The sequence below is a fragment of the Octodon degus genome, unplaced genomic scaffold, assembly GCF_000260255.1.
Source record: "Octodon degus isolate 3935 unplaced genomic scaffold, OctDeg1.0 scaffold00018, whole genome shotgun sequence".
NCBI lineage: Eukaryota > Metazoa > Chordata > Mammalia > Rodentia > Octodontidae > Octodon > Octodon degus.
The window spans coordinates 17815306-17830074 of record NW_004524594.1 but is presented as its reverse complement, the minus strand read 5'-3'; the positions used below and the strand labels follow the sequence as shown (position 1 = coordinate 17830074).

General features: G+C 51.5%; 1 protein-coding gene across 1 annotated transcript in view; it reads right to left on the bottom strand.

Moving 5' to 3' along the window:
- LOC105741644 (actin-85C-like) overlaps nt 1–14051 on the bottom strand; it is a 39451-nt gene extending 25400 nt beyond the window's left edge. The window contains exons 1-4 of the mRNA XM_023710589.1: nt 13881–14051; nt 8321–8449; nt 5632–5742; nt 2217–2301 (exon numbers count right to left, since the gene is read on the bottom strand). Coding sequence (XP_023566357.1) covers nt 2217–2301; nt 5632–5742; nt 8321–8449; nt 13881–14051 — 496 coding nt within the window. The remainder of the gene's footprint in view (nt 1–2216; nt 2302–5631; nt 5743–8320; nt 8450–13880) is intronic.
- Nucleotides 14052–14769: the final 718 nt, after the last annotated feature.

Below are 14769 nucleotides of genomic sequence, written 5' to 3'. Positions count from 1 at the left end.
AATTCCTACTCGGCGGGAGGGGTGGGGGGTGGCCCGAGGTGGCGGGAGAGGGTCCGGAAGAAAACTGTTGTGGTTGAGATCTAGAGTGTCTCCCAAAAGCTCGTTTGCCAAGGGCTTGGTCCTCAGGGCAGCAGTGCTCTGACCTGTGGCCTCCGGGTGGTAGATTGAGTCACAAGGTGTTCTGGAGTCATTGTTGGCTTAATTCATTTATGGATGGATAATAGCTTAGTAGGCTCTTGGGTGGTGGAGGAAACTTTAGTAGATAGGCTGTGGCAGGAAGAAGAAGATCTATGGGGATAGGAGGAAGTAGGTCTTTGATATGTTTGTATTGTCTTAGGTCCCTTCCTTGCTCTCTTGTCATCATGAGATGAGTAACTCATGATTTCCCTGGCCATGCCCTTCCACCCTGATGCTCTGCCCCACCACTGGCCTCAAAGCAATGCAGTTCATTGATTATGAACTAAACACTCTCACCAGCCAAACTATAAACTCTTCCTGCTTTAAATTGAATTTCCCAGGTCATTTGTGCCAGCAATGGAAAGCTACCTAACACAAAATATAGCCAAAAAGCTCCACATCTCTTTATTAGATATGATATTAAATGCATGATCCCAAAGCAAAAAATAAATAAAATTTTATGAAATCAAAGGCTTCTACTCTTCCGAAGACACCACGCTGAGAATGTGAAGTGAAGCTGTGGAAAGGGGCGCATGTTTGCAGAGCTCACACTTGGTGGAAGACTTGAATCAAGAAAAGAAAAAGAGGATAGGACACCTAGATGAACTTGGCAAAGCACTGAAAAAACTACTTTTCTGAAGTACATATATGCTGCTAAGGTTTAAATCTAAGCTCACCTGCCAAAGTCATGAGTGTTTGGGGATGACTGGATAGTGAGAACGCTATACTCATGGGAGGGTTCATCCTTTGATGAGTTCCTGGATGACTGTGGCTTCAGGAGGTGGGGTCTGGTTGGAGGTGGGTCTGTTCCTGGCCACGGCTCCTCCCTTCTCTCTCTGCTTCCTGGCTGCCATAACCTTTCACCGTGCTGCTTGTGTTTTGGAGCCTGCTGACCATGGACTGAATGCTTGATTCAAACTAAACCTCCATTGAGCTGTGGGTCCCAGGTGTTTTATCCCAGTGAGAGGAAAGTGATTACTACACATACATGGCAAAAAGTACAAGAAACCGTGTTCAACATCACTGATCACTGGGGTTATGTGAGTAGAGACCCCGGAAGACCTTGCTGCTCTCCTCCTGGAATGGCCACAAATCAGAGGGTGAGCACACAAGTGACAGAAGGTGTGGAGGGGCTGGAGCTTTCCAAATGGCCATGGGAGTGCAAAATGGTGCAGCTACCTCGGCAACCAGTTAGGCAGACTTCTTTTTTTTTTTTTTTTTTTTGAATGGTACCTGGGATTGAACTCAGGACCTTTTGCTTGCCAGGCAAGCACTTATTCTACAGAGCTATCTTTTTTTTTTTTTTTTTTTTTTTTGAAAGTTAAGCATACATCTGTCATAGGACCGAGCCATTTAAGCCATTTCCCTTGTAGGTAATTATCCAAAAGAAATGAGAGCATATAACCATGCAAAGACTTGCACATGGATGTCCACAGCAACTCTATTTATAATAGCCCCAAACTGGAAATGACCCAAATAGCCATTCATGGATGAATAGACAAAGCAGGGTGCATTCACAAAATGGAACACTACTCAGCAATAAAAAGAAATGGACTATTGATACAAACAACAGCACAGATGAATCTCCAAATAATTATGCACAGTAGATAAAAGACACACAAAATAGAGCACTTGCCTCAGAGTTCCCTTTATATACCATTCTGGAAAATGCAAACTCCTCTATCGGGACAGGCAGAAACAGGAAGAGTGATGGTACAAGAGGGACTTCAGGAGCAATGGGTAGGTTCATAATGTCGGTTGTGATGGTTTTGTGAGAACTTGGTAAACTGTATGCCTAAAACCTGTGTGGTTTATTGTCTGTCAATTACATGTCAGTAAAGCTGTTAAAGAGCACCAGTCGGGGAGGGGTGGATTTAACCAGGAGGAATGAAAGGGGAGGGAATCAAGAAAGGGGTCAGGGAGTGGGACTTTTGTCTTTGATTTTGTTAGGGAGGGACTGGGCTGTATGTTATAGCGCATCACCAGTCACCAGTCACAGGGACAGGATGTGTGGGCGGGGCTCTCACAGGGCCACTCACCAGAAGTTAGGCCAGCACCATATAGTGAAAGGACTCCTTGATTGATTAAGGACAGGGCAGGCACATTGAAGGTCTCGAACAGGATCTAGGGAGGAAGATTAGCAGCTGAGAGCTGGGAGTGCAGACAGAGCAGGCAAGGCTCCAGCTCACACCTCTAGGTCAGCCTGGGTCCCTCCTGCAACAGGCGCTGGGCCTAGAGCAATCCAGGCCAGGCCGAAAGCACAGCATCCTCCTGCTGCCTCTGCCATAACCATTCCTGGGCCCTGACTCCTAGTCTGTAAAATGGGCTCACCACCTATAGGGCTCCTGTGACCATGGTGACTTATTGCATTAGGACACCAGAAAGGCTCGCTGGTTAGTCACGGCTGGGTCTTGAGAGGAGGCCTCTGTGGACAGGCAGTTGTCTTGCGGGAACACATTCTTCCTTCTGCGGCTGAGGGGTGTGCGGTGCCATGAAACTGCCACCTTTTGATTTGGAAGGAGCTGTCTTTCATGATGACGGAGGCAACCACAGCTAACAGCTCCCATGCAGTAACTACATGCTGGACATCTTGTCCAGACCGTGTTTATTTCAGAAGCATAGTTTTAGGTGCCCCCTGGATACCAGCATCAGAAGGAGTGACCAGGTGTGAGGCACTTGGCTTTGCCTGCCCAGGTACAGGATACCCACTTTGTGCGTATGAGACCCACAGGCAAAAATATGAATGAGCAGGTGGCAGAGAGGACCACACACAGGTGGCACCCGTAAGATCATCATGCTGTGTTTCACGTGACCCGAGGCTCGCTTCAGCTGTTGGGGTCACTGCAGTCGCTTTTCTAGCCACTCAGCCAGAAGAAAGGCAGGACTCTCCTGCCCGCTCTCTAAGGAAGGATAGGGTGCCAGGCAGCCCACACAGAGACCCGCGCCCACGCGCTGTGACAATGAGCAGCCCTACAGGGGGGTTTCACAGGCTCCCTCACAGAAGTTCTACTTCCTGGGCTCCTGACTTGGGGGGGGGGGCTGTCCCCTGTGTGTCTGGCACCTGGCCCCAGAGAGATTGGCACTGGCACTGTGGCCTCAGAGCCTGAGTGTCTCACAAGGACAGTGATGGGAGATGGACTTCTTCAGCTGCTCCAGGGGGCGCCGAATGGCCTCGGGCAGGACCTTAACATGGGCCCAAGGTGGTGTTTTAGAAACTGATATCATGCATGGCTGGATGCCTCCTTGAACATGTTGCTCGTAAGATACATACCCAGATCACTGGGCAGATCATTCAGGCTGGGCTTGGGGATTGACCTAAAGGGCCAACACATCTGTCTGAAGACCAGCTCATGCTGAGCTGTAGTGGCTTTATTTACCCCACCGGTGGGCATCTACAGGTGAGGGGCATGTGAGTGTGGTGCTCCTGACGGGAGGACAGCTTTTGTGATGGAACCAGAGTCCTGCCCCCTCGAGATCACAAAGAGAAGCACCAGCTTCAGCCCTCACTGTGCACTGTGGAGCACCCAGGTCCCAGGATGTGGAGGGTCTAGAGGGTCCTGGGGTCCCCACAGTCCACACTTGCTACCCAGATGAGGAAAGCCAGGCCCCAGACAGGAGGGGCAGCATTTGCTGATGGTTCAATATGGAGGAAGATCTGGGGTTTTGAGGGCATTAATTCATTCCATCCTCACCACAGCCCCAGGAAGATTCCATGATTCACCTTCTGTTGAAGAAGCCAAGCCCGATGGAGGGCCACTGAGCTACCTGACATCATATGCATTAGCAGAGCTGGGGCCAGAACCAGAGGCCCCAGTGCCAGACCTTCCTCGGTACCTTGGCTGCTGGCTGCACTGTCTTCTCAGCCATGGGCCCCTAACTTCTGTTAGCACAGCGACATCTTCCAGGAGCAAACTGGACTCTGCCCTGCTCAGTTGTTCCAATCTTCTGGGACCGTGGCAGTCAGGCAGCTGCACAGAGGGACGTTGCTGGGGACGGGTGCCCCACTGGGTGGGTGCTGAATGAGGGAGAAGTGGAGGCCGAGCCCTCACTGCCCTCTACCTAGGTGGAATCCTGGGTACTTCTCCTGGGTAGCCCTTTGGGTTCTACCCGTGGAGGTACCAGAAAGAGACAGGGATGCCAGATCCTTACCAGACCCCCACCTGGGAGGTAGGGCTTTGATGGTCCTGCTCACTTCAAGCAAGGTCCCTCTTCCGATACCACAGTTCCTGGGTGAGGCCCCCCTCTCTGGGTGACCACTACTGCTCTTTAGGACTTAAGGTGGCAATGGCTTTGTTATCAGCCATGGCACACTACAGCATCCAAGTTAGCAAATTTTTTTTGTACCAGCAATCGAACTCAGGACCTTGCCCTTGCCAGGCAGGTGCCTAAGCAGCTGAGCTATCCCCCCAGCCTCCACACTTCTTTCACTATGAAGTAAGGTGTTATGAGTGGAATTTTCTTATCAACTTCTGCAGGCGAAGCCTGGATGGATGTTCCTCTGGTCTTGTGCTGGCCTCCGACATAAGCTGGGTGGATCTGGGGCAGAGAGGCATGCAGCGGCCCAGGGAGTGGAGGGACACACAGGGAGAGGCAGTGTGCCCACCCCATGACTGTTGCCATAGTTCAGTTCCATGGGTCGACCTGCCCAGGCTCAGCAGACGCAGACGTTTGGGAAGCATCATGGCGGTGTGTCCAGGGCGTGTCCTTGAGTGAGACTGACACTGGGTCAGTGCGCTGAGGGAAGCAGGTGGCCCTCTCCAGCATGGGTGGCTGGTGCATTCTCAGAGAAGAACGGGGCCTGGGGGAGGTCACACCTGCCTCAGACTTAGGACTTGAACCTCTGGCCTTCAGGCTTACACTGGATGGTAGCTCTTCTGGGCCTTCAGAAGGAGGCAGTGCTATTGCCCTCCTGGGTTTCCAGTCGTGATGGCAGAAGCCACACGAGCTGGTTCCCTCTGTACATGTACACACCTAGTACTCTTTTCTGTCCTGTACAGTGAGGAACGCCGTGCTCCTGGAGTGAAGGTGGCCTTGCCATCAGCCTCCTCCAGCTGCCAAGGGCCTTGGGGACAGTGAGTGTTTTGCTGTGTCCTGTCTGTGGGCAAGCCTAGCACTTTGGGCTTCCTTTCACCAGGCCAGCGCCTCACCCTGGGCATGCCGTGCCACGTGCAGGTGGCACTTGGCCTGGGCCTGCCCTGCAGGTTGCTGTTCAGTGCAGGAGACAGCGCTAGGCTCAGGGGCACTGGGCCAGATGGATGAGCCTTGCTGCTGCTTAATTAGCCCATCAGCGCCCTCATTAGGAGATTCGGGTGACGTGAGCGCGCCTGCGGCCAACAGGGACTTCTGTGGCACCCACCTGGCCCCACTCCAGCCCCCAGGAGGACTCTGCCTTCTGTGCAGGGCCCCTGGGCTGCCTGATGCCACCCACCCTTCACCCTCTGCCTGGCCCTTTACCTGGCATGCTCTCTCTCTGGTGGATGTTGAGTTTAAAGGTGGCTCAGTCACCATCAGCGGGTGCTCTTCAGGGGGGATGTGGAGCACCTGGTAGAAGGAGTGATGCCAAATCTAGGGGGACAGGGCAGGGCAAAGAGGGCTGCTGTGAGGATGGAGGAGAGTCTGGCTGCTCGCAGAGTGTCAGCGCTGTCTCTCTGTCTCTGTCTCTCTGTCTCTGTCTCTCTCTCTCTGTCTCTCTCTCTCTGTTTCTCTCTCTCTCCCTCTCTCTCTCTCCCCCTCCCTCTCATATTAATGTATTTCTTTTATCTCTATTATCCATCTACCCAATTCATCTGTCATCCACTTCTCATTTATATCTTTCTTCTTTTTTCTATCTTTTCTTCCTTCCTTTTCTTTCTATATCAGATGAAACAGTACAGTTGGCTTTTGAATCCATGTGCTTCACATCCCAAGACTCAAACAACAATAATGTGTCCGTACTACGCATGTGCAAAACCTTTTTCTTGCCATTACTCTCTAAACAATGCAAAATAGTTACATACATGACCTTTCTACTGTAGTAGGTATCATAAATCACAGAGGGCTTATGTGAAGTATACAGAAGGGTATATGTGGGTTATATGTACGTACTACTATTCCACTCTCTGGTCCTTGGATTTTTTTTTTCCAGTAACAAGGATTGAACTCAGGACCCTGTGCTTACCAGGCAAGTGCTTATACTGCTGAGCTATCTCCCCAGCCCCAGTCCTTTGAGTTTAGGATCTGAAGAGGTCCTGGAAACAATTCCCACGGATACCTAAAGGTTACTGTGTCTGGCGCAGCATCTGCAGCCTCTGGGGCAGGGTCAGAGCGCTGTGACTGGATGACATCACAGGGAAGGTAGACCGTGACTATGGGCGGGACACACAGCCTCAACTATATGCCAGGCCTAGAGGACGAAGTGGGGGAAACGCAGCCAGGAGGCACGGTGCTCCCTAGAGGACCTCGGGTCTGACCCCGTGGACATCTGCACCCACAGCGTGGGGAGAGTCTGCAACCAGGCAGGCTGGCTCTGCACGGGGAGAGCCCAGCATTGGCAGAAGCTCTGCCACACACAGGGTGGCCTTCATGGGCCTGTGCCCCCATCTTTAAAATGGAACATGGTCCTATCTCAGAGGGGATTGTGAGATTAGTTGACAACTTTATTGAAAAGCCTGATGTGTCTACTTCCTATCAAACCCGACAGCCAGCGACTCCTATAGCAGTCATGGTCCCACATCCTGGAGCCTGGAGGTCCCGGACCTAGGTGTCCACAGGGCTGGTCCTTCCTGAGACCTCTCTTTAGCTTGCAGATGGCATCTCCTTCCTGTGGGTGTCTGCACCCTGATCTCCTCTTCTTAGAAGGACCTAAATCTTTTGGACCCACCCAAAAGACTCCATTTTCACTTAATCACCTCTTTAGAGGCCAAGTCTTCAAATTCAGTCACATTCCAGGAGACTAAAGGTCAGAATTCTGGGATATAATTCCAGAGGTGCACAGTTCAGACTGTGTCACCTAGTGTAGACCACAGCACACAGTAGGGCTTCACAAACAATGCTGTGGTATTCCTGCCTGCTCCTTGGGGGAGAAGCTCTGTGCATGATGGAAAGCTCTGTGTATGATGGGAAGCTCTGTGCATGATGCAGGGGCAGTCTGCTGGTAAAAGGCATTCAGAAACTCAGGCTGTGGAAGCACCGTGAGGCTGCAGACACACAAGGCATTGCAGCACCTATGCAGTGACAAAATCCAAGTGGACTCATACCTTAATGCGCTGATTGTTTGAAGCAGGGGATGGCAACCTATCCTGGGATGTGGGTGGGTGAATCAGAGATGAGTAGGGGCATTGACATCATAGAAAGGGGTTCCTCTGGGGACACTGTACTAGGCTAACAACTTTAAACTCAGAGCTGGCACTGATTGCAGGCACAGGACCAGTCCCCAAGATGTAGGTAGACAGGGTGAGCCCCATACAGGGGAGGGGAGGGGCCAACAACCCAGTGGGAAAGGGCATGGGAAGCTGGGGGCCCCCCGCACATTCCAAAGTCAGTCTACACAGCTCCAGTGTCTGCATCCCCTCCACACTCAGAGCCACAACCAGAGCCGATGCTTTGGCTGTACAGATGCAGACATATCTGTGACATTAAAAACTAGCCTTGTGGTCTCGATCTTGGATTAGCCTCCAGGACTGTGAGGTGATGGATTTCTATGGTTTAAACTATCTGACTATGGTATGTCTTCTAAGACAGTCGAAACCTGTTCAAACACACAGGGAGGCCCTGATCAGAACCACTGGTTATGCCAGAAAGAGGTTTGATTTCACTTTATATATTATTTCTTCATTCAGACTAAGGATCTCTTTTCCATTGTGTCCTTTAATCCCCACAGCAGCAGTATGGTAAAAGCAATTCTATCTGTCTTTAAGACAAGGAAACCGAGGATCACAGAGGCTAGAGCTAGTGTCCCAAGTGACTTCAATAATAGGCAGTGGAGACAGGATTCAAACTGAGGTCTCCTGACTGCAGAATAGTTGAGACTATGAGATGTCCAGAGGGAGAAAGAGCTAAGAGCTGTGACACAGTACTCCATGCCTGGCCAAAGACCCTTTCCTTAGTGCTGAGGCCATGGTAGGGCGTCCTTGGCCAGGTCCTCCTAGTAGAAGCTGTGACCCACCTTCTCCAGGTTGTTCCAGCTGTGGATGGCTCCCCGGGAGATGGGGTACTGCAGAATAATTTCTTCTCTCTTTTTCTGGGCATCATCTCCCATAAACCAGTCTTTCTCTTCCATTCCCTTCAACATAGTCTGGAAAATATGGCAGGATGGAACAGTGCAGGGCAGGGGAGGGAGGCGGGGCTCAGCTGCAATCAGCCAACATGAATAAAAACAGGAAGGGCCCAGGCCACAGCGTGAGCACGAAGGAGCCTCTCCAGACCCATGTACAGTTTCAGCAGTGGCCAAGAGGAGGTTTTGGAAAAGGACTAGAGTGTGATTTAAGTCCTAGCTTTTGGGAAGATGCACCTGGTGGCCTTCAAGGGTGTGCAAGTTTTCCTTCTGCCACTTGGGATGCACCGGTTTTCTGGTGTATTCATCTGGGCCTGCCCAGAACCAGATACTGAGCTGGGATTAAAGGTGCAAGATGTCAGTGGGGAGTGACTCCTTGTGGATGAAAATGGACAGGAAACAAGGATGCGGAGCCATCAAATGGATGCCCATGTGGACCCCAAGTGAAAGAGAGGAGTCAGATAAGCAGGGTCGTGGGCTACCATGCGTGACAAGAGAGGTCAGCAAGGGGAGCTCCAGGTCCAGACTCATGGTCAAGGGAGTCCTGGGTCTTCAGAAAAGGCCACGCTCAGCAGCTGGGTGGATAAGCCTGCAGGGAGCATGATCTCGGGACAGGAGTGTTATGGGGAAAAGGTGCCAACAGGGTCGCAGGACAGGAGGGTGATTAGTACTATAATGGCTTCTCTGACACTCCCCAGCTGGCCCTTCCCCATGTGTGGTTGTGCACTTGTGGAAGGAGCCTCATTGCCCTCTCTGAGGCTGCACAGTATGCTGCCTGGTGTCCCAAGACCGGGTGGCCTGCAGGTCAAGGTAGCCGCTCAGGCTGCCCTGGATGAGTGACTTTGGGCGATGCTTCTGGATTCCCTCCGGCCCTCCCACCAGTGGCCTTGCTGCCATCTTGGCTGCCAGCGTGGATTACTAGGTGAAGGGTGGGATACGGAAGCCCCGAGGATACTCCGAGATTCCGTGCCTCCTTGCGAAGGCAAGAAAAGGTACAAACTCAAGCTTGTGCAGGGGGCCAAGAGCTTAGACCTGGAAGGAACATGACCCCTCCCAGAGGCAGGAGCCGCTGCTGCTGCCCAACTGGGGTGAAGCCCACAGGCTAAGGACACGACGTGGCTCAAGGGAAAGCAAGCAAACGGAGGCCAAGGGTAGCCTGCAGGGGTACTTATGCTCTTATAATTGATCTTGATCGTTTGATGCCATTTTGGTAAAGAGTTTGATTTTGTCATGCTAGGACTCTGCATCTGACACTGTACAGCCTGTTCACATTCAGTTGTGCTCACTGAGGTGCTGCTTTTTGTGCCATGCTCCCTGGTACCTGTGGTGCCACTTTCCAGGGCTTTGGTTACCGTTGATCCAAAAATCTTAGTACCTATCTTGAGTCAAGAAAGAGATCACATTCGTATACCTTTTATTGCAAGATGTTATCGTTGTTCTATTTTATTATTACTTAATGTTGTTAATTTTTATTGCTAATTAACGTTGTTAATTTACATCTAGCTCATAAATTAATCTTTTTCTAGGTCTGAATGTACAGAGGAAAACAGCATGAGTGGGGTTGGGTACACCCCAAGATCTTGGGCACCCACAGGGAATTCTGGGAAGTTCCCCTATGCGTGATGGGGAAGACGGCACAGTCAACATGTGTTTCCTTTTTTTAAAAAATTTTTAATTCATTTATTTAGTACGTGGTCTCACTATACAGCTCAGACTCATAGTGATCCTCCTGTCTCAACCTCCCAGTGCTGGGATTACAGGCATTTGCCACCACGCCCGGCATGGCATACAGTACTGGGGGGTCCAACTTGGGACTTTGCATTTGTCAGGCCTCAAAGCTATTTCTCTAGCCCTAACATGTGCTTCCTACACACACACACACACACACACACACACACACACACACTCCCTAGGCTACGAGGTATACTACTGGTGCAAGTGGCATTAACATTGCAGAACAAATGGGCCTGTAATCCAGGCAAACGGGGCTGCAGACCAAGCCCAGAAGAGCCTCCTGTGCCTGAGCTGGGGCAGAAGGTGCGTACCATTGGCTACTCGGGTTGTGACTTGGGCCTTGGGGAGGGTTGGTGCTGGGGCCCTTGTTGCTGCTTCAAGAGAGGCACAGAAGAGAACAGGAAAGCAAGACCGGACACCCGCGCCTAGTGTTGTTAGTCTGTCTCTAGGGAACCCTGCTTAAAAAGTCTCACAAGAACAGTGGGTGGGGAAGTCCTAGAACTGTTGTTTGCTGAGTTGCAGCCCCAGCATGCCAGGGCAGCTCAGAAATGTGAAGGATAAAGTTCGAACCCTTGGTGACAGGGAGAGGCCAGCTGCAACAGGGTGAATGGTGGCCCCAGGAAGAGATGTCCAAGCTCTATCCCTCGGACCTTATGAATGTGACCTTCTTTGGAAAAAGGGTCTTTGCCAAAATAATTCAGGCAAAGGCCCCAGTGGAGATGCTCCTGACCTTAAGGTGGGCCCTGCATCCAATGTTGAGGGTCCTTGGAGCAGAAAGGCAAAGGGAGATTGAGGCAGAGAAGGAAAACAGGAAGAGGACCCATGAAGTTAGAGCCAGAGACTAGAGTGGTAAGGCCATAAGCCAAGGGATACTTGGGGACTCCAGAGCTAGAAAAGGCAGGAAAGAGCCTGTTCTAGAGCCCTGGGACAGCACAGCCCCACTGCATGAAGGCTTGGTGCCCCAAGACCTCAGGAAGAGCAGAAGTGCACCACATTATAGCAGTCCTGGGACAGCCAGGCAGCTACGATACTGTGCCATCTAAGTGCCTCTGCCCCTCCTCTAATTTGCTCTCCCATCCCTTCTCCAAGCCACTTGGTGAAATCCTCCAAAATGGGCAGGGGCAGTGCATCACTATCTGGCTAGGTTAATCAGAACTATTCAAAAGATTCAGGTTTCAGGAAGGGGGAACAACTTTGCACTGAAACTCTGCAGGGAATAGAGAGGGCAGAGGGGCCCTGAGTTCCTGCTCCTGGGAGACTCAGTGAGGAGGGAGGGAGGGCGTGGGGCTGGGACATTCCACTCTCTTCCCATGGCACTTTTCAGGTGGTAATGGATAAATATTCATCTGCGTGTTGCACAGACTGCACAGCAATACCTCTCCTCTCACTTGTGGAGTACGTTATTCCAGACCCTCTGCATCCTCTTATCTCTGGTGCTCACCTGCTCCCGGTCTCAGGAAAGCCAGCAGCCATCACTAGCAACAAAGACTTTATTTTGGGAGCTTGGGAGGCCCTTCTGGGAAGCTCCCTGGCTCAATTTCAACAGAAACTGCTAACACACCAAACTGGTTTCCAGGAGCATGACTAGGACACTTCTCCGATGCCAGCCTCCTCCCACCTCTCTGCCCAGTCCCTCTCTGGTTCTGGCAGGCCTATGGTATGCACCCACTTGGTTCTAGATGGCCCAGCTGAAGATAAGCTACAGCTTCCAAGGAAAGAGACTTCTGAGTCTTGGGCCAGATCCAACCCCAGATCTTCTAAGCCTTTGACATTATGACTTGTACCAGTGCTTAAAGCATCTACTGATTGAACATGACCCCAAATCACATGTTGGATTCCTAATTCTTGGACCTCATTATGGGATGATATTTGGAAATGGAGTCTTGGTAGGTAGCCAAGTTATACAGAGGTCACTAGGCAGGACCCTAACAGATTTCACTGGGATCCTATAAGAGGAAGTCGTGACACAGACATAAAGAACAGCCACATAAGAGGACACAGGGAGAAAAAATTACCTGCAAGTAAGAACAGAGGCCTCAGGGGGACGTGCACTGCCCATGCTCTGACCTTGGACTTCCAGCCTCCAGAGTGTGAGACAGTGACACCTGTTTACGTCCCCTGTCTGTGGCGCTCTGTTAGGACAGCCTGAGCAAACATACAAAGCAACAGACAGACTCATAAGACTCCTAAGCCAGTCCTTTCTGACAGGATTTCTACAGCTGACCAGCTGATTCAGGGACGTGTGAAGAAGCCTCAGCCCAACAGAGTGAGCCCAGTTCTTTGTACCTATGATCCTGCGAGCTACAAATGCCTCTTACATTTAAAAATGCTGTTGATGTTATCCAACAGATTCCTGATAAAAGGAAGAGCTTTCCCCTTGGTCCTAGTCTTCTCTTTCTCCATTCCCCCCATACCTTCTGCCACGGGATGCTTGTAGCAAGAAGCCTCAGGCAGATCTAGACCTCTGGTCTTAGATTTCAGTCTTCAGAACTGTAGAGAATAAATCTCTGTTCTTCACGAATTACCCGGCTTCAGGTAGTATATCATACAAGGGCTCAATTCAACAGTTCTGAAGACTGAAATCTAAGACCAGAGGTCTGGGACTGACTGGGGCTTCTCACTACAAGTATGCCATGATCACTACCCAGCTCAGACTCATAGTGATCCTCCTGTTTTCAGCCTCCCAAGCACTGGGATTACAGGTGCACGCCACCACGCTCAGTCTCAATTGCTGTCTCAGGGTGCCCGGCATGGCATGTGGTACCAGAACCTGTAGACCCTGTGCTCAATACATAAAAAATAAAAATAGGAGTGTGGGGGAGAGCTTCCGGCTACCTTGCGCCGGCGGGACCGACTATGGGTCCCAGCCCAGGCACAGCATGGGTGAGACCTTCTTCCACCCCCTTGAGACGCCCCCCACCACTCAGCACCTCCCCCAGCCCGCCCGGCGAGTAGGAATTTCTGCCGCGTTCCAGGAACCCCCAGACTCAGTCCTAGCCCAGACCCGGTGAGTGTGTGGGAGAGCTGCCTCTCCCCCCTACTCCATCTTGTCCCCTCCAGGCTCAGCTCAGGCCTGGCTTACATGCCTGGGGTATAACCCTGCAGCTACAATCCCTGCAAAGAGTGTAGAGGATAGAACCACCCAGCTAGTCCAGGAGGAGAACATCTTGTCACAGGGGCACAACAGGTTCACCCCCAAGAGCAGCAGCAGGAAGGAGCTGAGCACAGCAGCCAGACCCAAGCCAGGCACATCTGGCTAAATCCAGACTTTGTAGATCTGCACCTGAACTTCAGTATGTGCTAAGGTTATAACTACAACGAAGATCTACAACAAAGGTCAGAAGACAGTGCTACACAAAATGACGAGAAGGAACAAAATGCAACCTCAAAAATAAAAATAAATAAACATTCATCATATTTTATGCTGAGAGCAGGACAGAACCACTGAGACAGTAACTTAACTTCTCTAACGGCCTGCTCCACAGAAGCCAGTGGCTCTGAAGAATGGCAGGGGGCAGTGGCCAGCCCCACAAGTCCTCACCCCCGCCGGGACCAGCTGCAGCAGAACTCCAGGCTGGGCCCAGCTTCTCTGTGTCACCGGCAGGCATTCCCACGCTTCTAAAGCCTTCCACCCCAGCCCAAAGGACCTCCTTGCCCAGCCCAGCGGGAGAGGGGATGGGGTTACCGCCACCCCAACGGACACCTCGTCCTCACTCACATCATGACGCAGTTTCCCAAGGATGGTTGGGAAGACAGCCACGGGGGCCTCATTTCCTGCAAATCCCACCTTGCTCAAGCCTGAGCCGTAGTCACAGATGACGGGCATCCTGTCCATCTTGTGGCTGGCGACCTGGATACGGCTGTAGGGAGAAGTCATGCTGTTATTCATGCTGTTATTCGTGTGTCCCAAGCTCAGAGACACTGAAGGTACGGGGCAATGTGGCAACTCCCACATCCACAGCCAGGTTCTTGCCTGGGCTGGATGCTGAGGGCATCTTTCTGGATCAGGGGTGCTTCTTGGAGACCTTTCACACATGACTTCCCTGGAGAAGGGAGCCCACAGGCCTGCTGTTGGGTCAGAGTGTGCACCTCCATGTTTCTGGAGTTGTCTAGAGATGACTGAAAGCGTACAGAAGGATGTGACTAGGTTCTGTGCCGAAGGGGTGTAGTTTCATATAAAGCTCTTGCACATCCTTGGATTTTGGTATCCAAGAGTAGGAGTCTCCAATCCCTCAGTCATAACTAATACCTGGCACCTGCCTGTGGCTTGATAGGAGCCAAGCCACACAGCAAGAGGTGAGCAGCGGGCAAGCAGACGGAGCTTCCTCTCCACTGACAGCCACCCCCATTGCGCCCGGGCGGCCTGAGCCTTGCCTCCTGTCAGGTCAGTGGCTGCATCAGATTCTCCTAGAAGCCAAACACTACTGTGCACTGCATACACAAGGGGTCAGGTTGCTTGCCCCTTTGAATCATCCCCAAACCATTCCATCTTCCCACTCCTGTCTGCAGAAAAACTGTCTTCTGCAAACTGGTCCCTGGGGCCAAAAAGGTCAAAGACCACTATCTGAGGGTTCCTGGAACCCAACCCCCATGGAGATGGAGGGACT